General features: G+C 41.3%; 1 protein-coding gene across 2 annotated transcripts in view; it reads left to right on the forward strand.

Annotated features, from left to right (window-relative positions):
* The window catches only part of LOC126416169 (uncharacterized), a 288,059-nt gene that overhangs the window by 260,749 nt on the left and 12,501 nt on the right, over positions 1-14,809 (forward strand). For both annotated transcript variants that reach the window (XM_050083741.1, XM_050083740.1), the window contains exon 18: positions 11,445-13,472. In XM_050083741.1, coding sequence (XP_049939698.1) covers positions 11,445-13,472 — 2,028 coding nt within the window. The remainder of the gene's footprint in view (positions 1-11,444; positions 13,473-14,809) is intronic.

A 14,809-nucleotide genomic window follows, 5' to 3' on the forward strand; every position in this document is an offset into this window, starting at 1 on the left:
ACTATTTAAGAGTCAGCCATAAAATTAGTGTGTTAATAACTTAATATGTTTAGAAAAGTATGCATATGTCCATGTGGAAAGTGAGGTCTTCATTGTGTGTAGTAAAAACATTAATAGGGAAAGGCAACCTATCACCTATAGCAGATCAACGTGTGGAACACAGAAACACACAACAGAAAACTGCATTCACACTAGCTTTTGAGCAATAGCTCTTTTTCTAGCACAAGTACACACACACACAGACACCCAAACGCACACTGCTGTACTCATGGGAAGAAAGTGGGAATGTTAGCAATTTTTCTGAATAATTGGAAGTAGATCTGAACCAATTTATCCCTCTGCTGTAGGCTTTAATTTGTAGTATGGGGCATGTGGAAGTGGTAGTGTCTTTCGGCCACAGCTGACCATTATCTCAAGGCGCACTGGCACTCAGCTCTCACTTGTTAGCTCCAAGGAGTATCGCTTGGGCAAAAGTGTCTCTCACTTGTTAGCTCCAAGGAGTATCACTTGGGCAAAAGTGTAATTAAATTACTTTAAATGTAAAAAGAGGCTTTAGAATGTTGAAAGGTAACTGGATTTATCACAATTCTTTCAAGGGCTCTAAATTAGTGATGGATCTCATCCTGATGACAGTCAGAACCAAGGAAAGAGCATTAAATGAGGGACTAAACAAACAAAATCACGAACAACTGTAGGACAAAAGCAAACTGTTGCTTTTCATTTGTTATGTATAAAACTTAAGAGATGGAACTGTAGATACTATTACACTGACCTGGAAATGCGAAGAATTGATTGATGTAATGGAAAGAAGGAAACTAGGTGTGCTGGGCCTCACTGGAACAAAGTGGAGAACAACAGGAAAGTAGCTTTTATGACATAATTTCATCCTCTGCTGGTGTGGCATTAAAAATGAAGCTAAACATTGGGTAGACTTTATTCTCAGCAGAGAACAGTCAGGTGTCATGTACATTAATGAAAAAATGATAAAACTGATTCCAGCGACACACAACAAAATAATAACTATAGTACAAGCCTAAGCATGCCAGCCAGGCTGCCCTGTCAAAGAAAAAAGAATATTTCAGGAACAGCTGGAGGACCATGTTGATGAAAATGTAATAGTCATGTTGTTGTTGTTGTTGTTGTTGTTGATGTTGTGGTCTTCAATCCTGAGACTAGTTTGATGCAGCTCTCCATGCTACTCTATCCTGTGCAAGCTTCTTCATCCCCCAATACTTACTGCAACCTACATCCTTCTGAATCTGCTTAGTGTATTCACCTCTTGGTCTCCCTCTGCGATTTTTACCCTCCACGCTGCCCTCCAATGATAAATTTGTGATCCCTTGATGCCTCAGAACGTGTCCTACCAACCGGTCCCTTCTTCTTGTCAAGTTGTGCCACAAACTCCTCTTCTCCCCAATTCTATTCAATACCTCCTCATTAGTTATGTGATCTACCCATCTAATCTTCAGCATTCTTCGGTAGCACCACATTTCAAAAGCTTCTATTCTCTTCTTGTCCAAACTACTTATCGTCCATGTTTGACTTCCATACATGGCTACACTCAATAAAAATACTTTCAGAAACAACTTCCTGACACTTAAATCTATACTCGATGTTAGCAAATTTCTCTCCTTCAGAAACGCTTTCCTTGCCATTGCCAGTCTACATTTTATATCCTCTCTACTTCGACCATCATCAGTTATTTTGCTCCCCAAATAGCTAAACTCCTTTACTCCTTCAAGTGTCTCATTTCCTAATCTAATTCCCTCAGCCTCACCCGACTTAATTCGACTACATTCCATTATCCTCGTTTTGCTTTTGTTGATGTTCATCTTATATCCGCCTTTCAGGACACTGTCCATTCTGTTCAACCGCTCTTCCAAGTCCTTTGCTGTCTCTGACAGAATTACAATGTAATCGGCGAACCTCAAAGATTTTATTTCTTCTCCATGGATTTTGATACCTACTCTGAATTTTTCTTTTGTTTCCTTTACTGCTTGCTCAATATACAGATTGAATAACATCGGGGAGAGGCTACAACCCTCTCTCACTCCCTTCCCAACCACTGCTTCCCTTTCGTGCCGCTCGACTCATAACTGCCATCTGGTTTCTGTACAAATTGTAAATAGCCTTTCGCTCCCTGTATTTTACCCCTGCCACATTTAGAATTTGAAAGAGAGTATTCCAGTCAACATTGTCAAAAGCTTTCTGTAAGTCTACAAATGCTAGAAATGTAGGTTTGCCTTTCCTTAATCTTTCTTCTAAGATAAGTTGTAAGGTCAGTATTGCCTCATGTGTTCCAATATTTCTACGGAATCCAAACTGATCTTCCCCGAGGTCGGCTTCTACCAGTTTTTCCATTCATCTGTGAAGAATTCGCGTTAGTATTCTGCAGCTATGATTTATTAAACTGATAGTTCGTTAATTTTCACATCTGTCAACACCTGCTTTCTTTGGGATTAGAATTATTATATTCTTCTTGAAGTCTGAGGGTATTTCGCCTGTCTCATACATCCTGATCACCAGATGGTAGAGTTTGGTCAGGACTGGCTCTCCCAAGGCCATCAGTAGTTCTAATGTAATGTTGTGTAATCCTGGGGCCTTGTTGCGACTCAGGTCTTTCAGTGTTCTGTCAAACTCTTCACGCAGTATCATATCTCCCATTTCATCTTCATCTACATCCTCTTCCATTTCCATAATATTGTCCTCAAGTACGTCACCCTTGTATAGACCCTCTATATACTCCTTCCACCTTTCTGCTTTCCCTTCTTTGCTTAGAACTGTGTTTCCATCTGAGCTCTTAATATTCGTACAAGTAGCTCTCTTTTATCCAAAGGTTTCTTTAATTTTCCTGTAGGCAGTATCTATCTTACCCCTAGTGAGATAAGCCTCTACATCCTTGCATTTGTCCTTGTAGTCATCCCTGCTTAGCCATTTTGCACTTCCTGTCGATCTCATTTTTGAGATGTTTGTATTCCTTTTTACCTGCTTCATTTACTGCATTTTTATATTTTCTCCTTTCATCAATTAAATTCAATGTTTCTTCTGTTACCCAAGGATTTCTACTAGCCCTCACCTTTTTACCTACTTGATACTCTGCTGCTTCACTACTTCATCCCTCAGAGCTACCCATTCTTCTTCTACTGTATTTCTTTCCCCCATTCCTGTCAATTGTTCCCTTATACTCCCCCTGAAACTGTGTACAACCTCTGGTTTAGTCAGTTTATCCAGGTCCCATCTCCTTAAATTCCCACCTTTTTGCAGTTTTTTCAGTTTTAATCTATAGTTCATAACCAATAGACTGTGGTCAGAGTCCACATCTGCCCCTGGAAAATGTCTTACAATTTAAAACCTGGTTCCTAAATCTCTGTCTTACCATTATATAATCTATCTGATACCTTTTAGTACCTCCAGGATTCTTCCATGTATACAACCGTCTTTTATGATTCTTGAACCAAGTGTTAGCTACGATGAAGTTACGCTCTGAGCAAAATTCTACCAGATGGCTTCCTCTTTCATTTCTTACCCCCAGTCCATATTCACCTACTATTTTTCCTTCTCTCCCTTTTCCTACTCTCGAATTCCAGTCACCCATGACTATTGAATTTTCGTCTCCCTCACTGCCTGAATAATTTCTTTTATCTCATCATACATTTCATCAATTTCTTCATCATCTGCAGAGCTAGTTTGCATATGAACTCGTACTACTGTAGTGGGCATGGGCTTCGTGTCTATCTTGGCCACAATAATGTGTTGACTATACTGTTTGTAGTAGCTTACCTGCACTCCCATTTTCCTATTCGTCATTAAACCTACTCCTGCATTACACCTATTTGGTTTTGTATTTATAACCGTGTATTCACCTGACCAAAAGTCTTGTTCCTCCTGCTACCGAACTTCACTAATTCTCACTGTATCTAACTTTAACCTATCCATTTCCCTTTTTAAATTTTCTAACCTACCTGCCTGATTAATGGTCCTGACATTCCACGCTCCAATCCATAGAACGCCAGTATTCTTTCTCCTGATAATGACGTCCTCTTGAGTAGTCTCTGCCCGGAGATCCGAATGGGGGACTATTTTACCTCTGGAATATTTTACCCAAGAAGACTCCATCATCATTTAACCATACAGTAATAATAGTTATGGGAGATCTAAATGCACAAGTTGGGAAGGATAGAACAAACAATAAGACTGTCATTGGCCTATTTGGATATGCAAGCAGAAATACATGGGAGAATAACTACTCTCTTTCTGTAGAAAAAACTCATTGACTATCAAGAACATAGGGATGAAAAATAGAGGCAGCCACAAAATATCAAAATAAGTTGGTTTAAAAGATGGAAATCTCTAATTGGTTTCATCGTAAAAAATTATGGAAGAAGTAGATTGGTTAACAGATGTGAAGACTATACATAGCGAAGACTTGAATGACTATCATAGGTTAACAGCGGCAATCTTCTCAAGCACTGTGTTTACAAAGGTTAGGTTGCAAAGAAAACAAAAGATGAAGAACTAGGAGCTAGAAAGGTGAAAAAGTGGAGTTCCTTTTTACAAGTAATAAGGGATAAGTTACCTACCAGTGCAATACAAAGTGATGAAGAACAATGTGGAAAGAGTTTTGGGATGCCTGTGTTGGAGAAACAACAAAGAACTGCGGGAATACAAGCACCAGAGTTAGAGAACGAGAAACACCACAATGAAACAAAAGGATAAAAGATAAAGTACATCCAAGAAACCAAAGAAACTGTTGGACAAAAAGAAACATAAAGCAGACGACTCTGAAGAATGAAAAGCACATGAAAATACTGACCCAAGAATACAGGCAATGAAAACTAATTGTAAAATGTGTATTAGCTGAGGAGAAAAACAAATGCTGGGAGGAATTTACAGACAAACTCACAGTAAACTGCAATGATAATAAGAAACTCCTTGACAAAGTAATAAGCTAAGGCCAAGAATCCATGAAGTTGTGGGAAATAGGATACCGGCAGTGTGGTAGCAGAATAGTGCCACGGCATAGAGATACTATTTATTAGCGAACACACATACATAACATTTGTAAGCTTTACGAGTGTACAGAGCATAACAGTAACTCCCACTGCCTCATGGGATAGTGATGATCATTTACCGAGTCAGAGATATTATGCCGCCATAGAGCACCCCATGCTGTGTGTAGTGATGCGGTGGCGTCCATGGTTCGTCTCTGTAGTTATTCATTGGTGAGGCTTGTGACCTCATTGTCATGATGTAATCATGAGTACTCGGCTTCCTGTGAGTGTAGTTGATTGAAAAGTTCTTCTTTTTGTAGCTTCAGGTTGAGTGGTGTGGCAAGTGGTGGCATTGTGACCGAGGGCGTTGCAGTGACAGCAGGTAGTATATTGCTGACCACACCACAGATTGACTGCTAGCCATCCCATCAGATTTAAATCTTGCAGTAGTTGGTAGTGCCAGAGGAAGTTGACTACAAGGACCGGTTTAGCTGTCTCTGCCACTAGGAATGTCCAAGGTATTTGCGTATCCATGCCAAGCTCAAGTGTGATGTGTGCCTTTCCTGGAACTGCAATTGGCTGGGCACATTTGCAGCATCGATGGCAACAGTGTAGCAGGTGCAAGATCAGGCTGTAGAGTGCTCACATCAGCCATGGTATCAACAAGGAAATATATGTGCAGGCACCTGTCATGGACAAATAGTCTTGGCCATCTGCCCGTTGAAATGCTGCATTGTTGCTGTTTCGTTGTGGTGTGCAGAGGTGTCTTGTTATTGAAGAGTGGCCTGCTGCACCTATGTCAGGTCACAGTACTAGTTAGGGTAGATGCAGGGTAGTCTGCAGTGCAATGCATCCTGCCCAAATCTGGTTCGAAACTAGAAGTAGCGTTGTTGTGTGCTGGGCATGGAAGCAGGTGATGCACTTGGTTGGGGCGGCTTTTGTTTATACACAGTTGGGGCAGTGGCCGACTAGGGGGGGGGGGGTGACAACCTCAGCTGTCGCTGTAGGTGTCTGTTGTCCACTGGTGCTTGGAGTGGTAGAGGTGGGGAGCGTAGCCCAGTTTGGGTCGGTCTGGCCATTGTTGGGCAGTTTGCGGCTGCATGGAATGTTGGGGCAGCTCGGCCAGGATTGTGCAAACTCAGCTTCAGTGCAGACATATTGAGATCAGATGCAGCGTGACACTGTAGGTTTTTGACTAGAATGCGATGTTGTGATAGTGCGTGCATTCTGTCAGCAGGTTGAAGTTTAAGCTCTTGTGGTGCCTCTTCATGCACTAGTATTGCTGTTTGGATATTCACTGGCAGTTTTAGGAGCCAATGTGTTTATAGTGTGTGATCAGGCAGGAGCTCTGGGTCAATTAGAACTCACAGGTGGCACCAGAGGGAAGAAGGCGTGCTGTTGTTGCCCAAAGTAGTCTCTTTGACGATGACATATAGTTGCTGCTCAGGCGTTTGTACTAGTCATCGGAGCAGCAGTGTCTTAGCAGTTTCATATTTGTGAGAGTGTGGAACATCCAAAAGCAAGTTGCTAATAAGATCCGCACTGTCTCTGAGGTGATTAAGAGGGGACAAACTTCTCATCATCATCAATGATGCCACTGTCTGACATCAAACACTCGCTTAGGGCAAACCACATCATGGGACAGTCCGTGTGGAATAATGGTAGTTTTGGATGGTGGTGAACAGTATGATGGTTGTCAATGGTTTAATTGTAAGGCACTATCACGAGGAGAGCATGGAGCAATGTGGGAGACTTGGGTGGTGCAGGAGCATCGGTGCGCAAGATGGACAGGAAATACGGCTTGATGTAGGGCAGCCTGTATGAGGTGCGTCATGTTGCGGCATGGGTGTCTAATGTGCATAGAACTTGGGTGGCTGTTGGAAGAATAGCCGTACATGTGAGTGAAGTTCTGGAACGATGCAATGCATACAACTTTTCCAATGTCAGAATTATGAGACAGTGAACAATGCATGTGAGAGTGCATGTAAGGTCCTGGCACTGTATGGAAGGAAGGCATGGTCCATTTATTATCCAATGGCACTGTCTGTGTCTCATGGAGTTTGTGCAGATGTGCAGTCATTTGCGGTGTGACTGATGTGGGTGTGACATCACTCAAACCGGGAAGAAGCGGTATCCGACCTTGCCAACGTTAGGTCATGAAAAATGCTTTCTTGGAGTCAATAGTTGGTATTGGTGCTGGGTGATGCAAATGTGAAGCATGGAGCTGGACTGGAAGCGAGTCGGTTGTGATGCCTTGTGCAGCTGGGAAATGAGAGACATCATAGTCTGTCTCACGGAACTCACGTATAGTCACAACAGTCAGAACAAGATTTGGAAAATTGGAAAGCACAAATACTGAAAGGTGATGTAAACCTTGATCCTGTGGTCCATTGGCAGATGGATGACAAAATGGAATGACGGAGTGGTATGGTGCAATCATTATTGTTCAGTCATAATGGCACTGTGGGTGTCCATATGCTTCAGGCTCTTAATGTGAATGTCATAATGTTCATAATCACTAGTGCTGGAACACACTATGTTTCCTGTGCAAAAGTTGAAGGCACTTAGATTAATGTTTGTTATGAAGGCGGGCAGCCATTGTTTATTGTGACTCTCTGCTACACTTTTGTCTGATATACCAGGAATAGATTCACTATCAAATATGGAGTATTTATTTTAAAGTATTTGGTAAATTCAACACTTGTCAGAGCACAGTTTGCTGCTTGGCAGCAGCAGCGATGTGAAGTTGCTCTGAAGATGTGGCAGACAATGAAGGCATTGTCGCTATGTCATTTTGGCACTGTAGTATTGTCCAAGCCTTGGCAGATATTTAATGATTTTGCACATGGGATGTTCATAGAATTCACGAGCACTTGTTGAGAGATGTCAACATTACCGAAGAAACGGCTGGGTTGTACCATTTGTAACAGCAGCATTCTTGATGGTGTAACTGGTGTGGCAGATTTTCTGTGGTGCGATGCAGGTATTCAGGGTCACCACTGTGGGAAATAGGGTAGCGGCAGCATGATAGCAGAATCGTGACACAGCACAGAGGTACGTTTTCCACACTGCTTATTTGTAAGCACACATACATAACACATGTCAACATCGTTAGCATACAGAGCGTACTAACTCTTACTGCCTCACTGGACAGCGATCCTCATTTTCCGAATCGGGAATGTTATGCCACATAAGGTAGTTGAGGGCAAAGATGAGAGCCTAGTCAGAAACATGACAGATATTCAAACAATAATGGAGGAATTCTTCAACGAACTCTTGAATGAATTGAGGCATGAACAACAACTGAATGATAATGAAATGCAGAGTGGGCATTGTGATTAGAACAGAAGCAATAAAGAAACAGCACTACTATGCAGGTTGGAAGTCGAACTCCTCTGAAAAGCATGAGCAAAGGAAAATCTAATGGAGTTGATGAATTAAATGCAGATATAATCAAGGCAACAGGAACATATGGAATCCATTGGCTGTACAGTGTGTTAAATGAAATCTGTAGAAAGAACGAAATCACTGCTGATTGGGCCAAACATGTAATTATACCATCATTCAAAAACATTAGTAGAAAACTACCTCAAAATAACAGATGTACAACATTGTTTTGTGTGGATTAAAAACTTTTGGGGGAAGTCATAGGAAATAGACTGCAAAGGATAATTGAACGTACCTGGAGGAAGAAACATGTGGGTTTCTGAAAAACAGGAGTTCAATTCACCTGATCTTCGCAACAAGAAAACACTTGGAGAAAGATAAAAGCATCAGCTTGTCTTCCTAGACATAGAAAAGCCTATGACAGTGTACCAGATTCCAAAGTCTGGGAATGTCTAGAGAGAATAAATGTACCCAAGATACTGATTGAGAAAGTGAAGATGCTGTGCAGAAGATGCAGAGTAGGAAATGGAGAATGGTATGAGACTAAATATAGAGTCCACCAGAGGAGTACCTTGTATCACTTCTTCTCATCATTGTGAAGAATGATATCATGGAAAGGAAAAAGGAGACAAATGAGGTGGAATCCAAAATTTTCAGGACTATTGCCGCCATCTGGAAAGTAGAAGTAGTAGATATTTGCACCGCTAGGTGGCGAGAGCTGCATATCCGATGAGTCAGTGTGCAGAGTGGCATTTAGCTGGGAGGATGTGTTGCATGCCCACAGTGATTTCCGTAATACTCTGTGTTTGGTGTGTAGTGATTTTACGATGGATCCGCGAACAGAACAGTGCATGTGTATCAGATTCTGTGCAAATCCCGGGAAAAGTGCTACAGAGACCCTTGGAATGATGCAACAAGTGTTTGGGGGACAGAGCATAAGCCGTACGTGTGTGTTTGAGTGGCATGCTCGGTTCAGGGCTGGCCGCACAGATGTCGAAGATGATGCTCACACTGGAAGGCCTGTTAGCCGCACATCACCAGACATTGTTGCCAAACTTCAACAATAGGTTCATGCTGATCGACGTTGAACCGTTCAAGACCTTGCAGATGAAGTGAGTATTGGCTATGGGACATGTCAACGAATGTTGACTGATGAATTGCGTCACCGCAAAATTTGGCCAAGGATCTTGACTGTCAATCAGAAGGCACAGCGTGTTGAAGTGTGCACGGACCTTTGTCAGACCGCATCTGATGATCCAACCTTCTTGTCATGGATTATGACCTGCGACGAGAGCTGGATTTACGGTTGTGACCTAGAGACAAAGCAACATTCGTCCCAATAGAAGAGCCCGGGCTCTCCAAGAACCAAAAAAGCAAGACAGGTGAAGAGCACGACTATTGTTTTCTTTGATACCAAGGGAATTGTGCACAAAGATTTCGTCCCACCCAACCAAACTGTGAACTTCCGTACTACTGTGACATTTTGCGACAGCTCTGTGAAAACATGCGGTGCCGACGACCTGAACTTAGGTGTCGAGGGAACTGGCTGTTGCATCACGACAACTTGCCCCATCACATGTCTTGCTCACCAGGACCTTTTTGGTAAAAAACAACATGGTAGTTTTACCCCACCCACCGTACTCCCCAGATTTGGCACCTTGCGACTTCACGCTATTCCCAAAACAAAATCAAGTTAAAAAGCCATTGGTTCGACAGTCTAGAGAGGATTCAAGAAGCATCACTGGTGGTGATAAACACCCTCAAAGAACACGACTTCCAGGTAATGTTTGACCAATGGCAGAAGCACTGGGACTGGTCTGTATGTGCAGATGGGAACTACTTCGAGGATGATGGTGACCATTAGTCCAAAGGTAAAGTTTTCAACAAATGGCAGCACCAGTCCCAAAAAGTTTGGATAGCACCTCGTATGGACCTGAAATGAAATGAGTTGTGTTCACTGGTGACATTATTATGTGGGGAGAAACTAATGCAGTCCAAGAAAAACTAAATATATGGTACAATTACTTTGAGGAGTTTGATCTCAGAGTCAGTGATCAAAGACTTGTAAAGGTAAGTAGACAAGGACAGTCTGATTTACAAATAAATGGAAGACCGCTTCATAATCTGTGTCATTTCCTATATTTGAGCAGTGTGATAGAATCTACAAACTTACCTTGAAGTGAAGTTCTAAACTGTGCACAGAAAGCTGCCCAGTTTTACAATCAAGTAAAATGCTTCCTTTGGGACAATCAGATACCACACAAGGCAAAACTAACCATCTCCAGTACCTTCTATACTCTCATTGTGACCTGTGCCCTGACAAGAGGCAGTGGTTAACCAGATCCAAGCTACTGACATGGTGTCTACTAGATCTGTGCTGAGGCAAACAAAAAAGAGTAAGGTAAGGAATGAAAGAAACAGAATGGGTGCAGCTGGAAATGCAGTGTGCTGGAAAAAACTCTGCCAGTCTAGTGTAAGATGGCCTGACCATGTGAAATGGGTGAAGAGAACAGATCGTCAAGAAATTCTTTGAAATGACTGTAAATGGGAAAAGATATGTGAGACAGCCAAAGAGAAGATGGTTTGGCATAGTCAAGAAGGATGATGTCAAAGGTAGTCTCCTTTTGGATAAGTTCCTTTAGGAAGTGCTCAAAAAGTTTGAATAGGCTCATCACCAGCACCCCGGAAACGGGTGTGACTTGATGATGATGACGACCCACTTCCCTTTTCTTTCTTCCTTCCTCTTTAGCTGTGGTCATTTGCTACACATTTCTGCCTAGTTGTTTCTCAAGACTGTTTATAGTATACATAACTATTACATTGCCATGGTTGGTTGCAACTTCCCAGCTATTGAATGTCATTAGCTACAAGTAAAGTTGCTCTCAGGACAAATGGAATCTGTATTTTCCCATTTTTGTTTCTATTTCTTTTCCTTCTTTTCTTTTCTTTTTTGCGCTGAGATATTATTCAATCAAATGATTGTTTGCAAAATGTCTTTTTGTGTGTATATATGTCTGAAGTATGTTTTATGTTTTCTTTCTTTTTTTCCATGCTTGTTGACTAAAGTGGCAGTACTGGCAGCAGTCGAGTTCTTCAGGGACAGGATTTTGTAATTGATGCTGGTATACATCTCTCTGGAAAACAAACAACACACATACCCAGTCCCCGCAGAGGGCACAGCCAGCAGGGTCGACACCAGAACAGGAGAAGTTGGGCTGGATCATCGAGTCCAAAGAGCAGAGGCCAGACAGACAACAGTGCACCTTTGCAAGGGACGAGTGACATTGATCTTTTAGATACAGGACAAAGTGATAATGGTAGAGTAGTTGCATGTGAGGGTGCTGCAGGTGGAGCTAACTATCAACAAAATCCACTGCTGCAGAATGTGAAACCAACAGGTATAGCTAGAGGAGTGATACATAATACTGTCAATAAAGATAGATCCGGGGCTTCCAAGGTTCCCATGGGGAAGCCAGGACGTGCAAGTTCCTCTTTATTAGGCAGTCCGGTGATCATGAGGTCTAACAGAGGTAGAGGTAACAGAGACACTGCACACAGGAATAGTGTTGCTGCCATCCCAGTGAGAACAGAAAATGTGCAGCCCTCTGGTAGGCAGGGTGAGGAAGATGGTAAGGCATCAGTGGTACGAAGGCGTAGTGGGCAGTTTTCAGGTGGGAAGACTGCTGCAGGTGGTAGAGGCACACAATACACACTGAAAAGAAACAGTGCGATTGAAATGCATTTAGGAAATTCCAGGGACCGAGAACATTTTACTGGTAGGAGAAGTGCAACATTTGAAGGAATTCCAACTTATCAGTCTCCAAAATCTGTGATTCAGGCTCATAGAACATCATCAAAAACTGTGGCTAAAGATAAGGATAAATTTGTGGGTTCATCAATTCCATCCTCTAACATAACTGTGCAGAAGGAAAATGATGAAACACAGAATGCTGGAAGCAACATTAAAGTGTCTGCACAGGAAACAAGAGACAGCTCTGAAAAAGAAATGATGCCTGCTGGAAAGCTGGACACAAATAAAAAGCTGTTTTCTAGAGTGAATATTTGTGGCAAAGCAGTTGCAAATGTTGTTGACAACAAACATGAGAACTATGTGGAAGAGGGCCTGTCATTAGTGATAAATGAATCCAAGGTACAGTTTGATGAGACAAAACTACGTAATGTGACTGATCAAACTAAGAAAAATACAGCAGGAGAGAGTAATGAGACTGTCATAATTTCTGGATGTTCAACAGAAAAAGGTGATGGAGAGAAAGCAGTACATAATAATATTATTACTGGGAAAGTAGAAGCAAGAAGTGCCAGACAGGCAAGAAATAATGATTGCTCACAAATTAATTACATCAGTGCCTTAGACAAACAAGGGTCTAAGAACAAAATGGGCAGTAATAACAGCATTCATAAAGGCAGCAGTGAACAGAAAGCAATGAATTACTTACACCTGAGGGAAGCATCAGGGAGTCCAGAGAACCCAGGAGACTATGGTAATGCAGTCAGTAAAGGAGTCATAAAGAGTAAAATCTTATCAGACAATCAGCTGGAGGATTTAGGTGGAAGGCAGCAGACCATGTGCAACACGATTGATCAAATTCCTTTTAATGCAACTGGAAAGACACCAGTGAAAGAAGAATTTTTAGATGAACTAGGTGGAAATTTCAGTCCTGTAGTGAGGAGGGAACCAGAAACTGCAGTTGCTAAGAATGACAGGAGAGATATAAGCACTGAAAAAAATGGAGAAACAGTCAAGCAGATTTCAAGAAGGAGCTTTAACCTGGACAATTATGCAGCTCTGAGACCTTCTCCTCAAGATATGCATTTACTGGTAAATTCCTCCCCTACCTTTGAAAGACAAACAGTGTCAACTGTGGGTCCAGCTCAACGGCGAATAAGTAGCAACAGACACAGCTTTGGCGCAGTTCTGGCAACACCAGTGCCTCCGAGACGTCACAGTTCCCTTGATCGCCTGGGTGGACCGAGATCTGATCTTCATGAGGAGGGCTTGGGATCACCTAGGAGTGGTAGCTGTCGTTCTAGCCCTACCTCAGGACTGCCTGCTAGTAAACTACCCATCCTTAGGTCAGTATATATTTTATTATTGTGACTAATGTAATTGTGGTTTCTGATTGCGAGATTATTTGTTTCAAAATGCATTTTCATTGCTGGCTTTTACAATTATCTATGAAATGTAACCCAAGACAGGACTCAGGATGAGAGTCACTTCTCAGGGATCTAAAGAAGACACACACTAGCAAGAGGTAATCAAAGAGCAGAAACAGTTATTTGGGGTTGGCGTGTATAAGCAGTAAATTGTGGAGAAGTGCAAATGAGATGACACTGTTTTAATGTTCAATTGTCGAAAAAACCTAGGAATTTGGATAGTTGAAACAAACTCTGTAACTCACCTCCTCATACGTAATTTGATAGTAAAAGATTTCCTTTGATGACTTCTTTGAACTCTAGTTTTCTTGCTATCACTGGCCTGTGTTTTATGAGATGAAAATATGTTCTTTCCTCTTTGATTTACTCCTTGTGATAACTTTCTTATCATTCATTATTCTTATGCTGCAGTTTGTGTGAAGCAATACACTTGCTCTAGATACAGTCATCGTCTGTATACAGATCATCTCACATGGTAAGCTGTAATTTTTTGTGAAATTTTGATATTACCGTCTACATTCCACCGTTTGTATAGTTTTCATCCATTCATCATGGTCTGTAGATACAGCCGTGGAGGAGGACTTATAGCAAGATGGAAGAAGTCAAGATATACATTAATAAGATATACGTTAGTAAGATTAATGAGATATACATTAATAATTAAATTTAACATAGTAAAATTAACAGGATGTCTGAAAGTTTTTTTTAATCTTACTGCTATCTCAATTACATTAACTAGCCCTCATTGCCTCCTTTCTTTTCCTTATTATTCATGTGTTCTTATGCTCTTCACTGTCTTTATTTAACCAGGTCACTGTATTAATTTAACTCTTTTTCATTGCCACTTCTTCTCATTAGTTTTTTTCCTCCCTATTCCTCTTCTGAACCAGAAGATCACCTTAGCTTCAACATCCTATTAGTCAGCTTCCTTTTTTGCATACCATTGCACCTGAGGATTGTACAATAAGTAAAATGTCTGAATTCTTTATGGAGCAGTCTCCAGTTTCAGTCTTGATCCAAATATTATTTATTTTTTTCACTCTTTAGCATAATTTTAGTGCAATTATTAAAAGATACAAATGGATGTGGAGAAAATTACATTTTCGTTCTCCTGTTCTGTGACAGTACAGCTCCTAAGCTATGTATAAAAAAAAGTAAAAATCCAATGCAATAACAATGTATGAGATTAAGCCACACACAGATGGAAAATCTATAATTGGACTGATAGCAAAAATCTATAATTGGACTGATAGCAA

The sequence above is a fragment of the Schistocerca serialis genome, chromosome 8 (assembly GCF_023864345.2).
Source record: "Schistocerca serialis cubense isolate TAMUIC-IGC-003099 chromosome 8, iqSchSeri2.2, whole genome shotgun sequence".
NCBI classification, from domain to species: Eukaryota; Metazoa; Arthropoda; class Insecta; order Orthoptera; family Acrididae; genus Schistocerca; species Schistocerca serialis.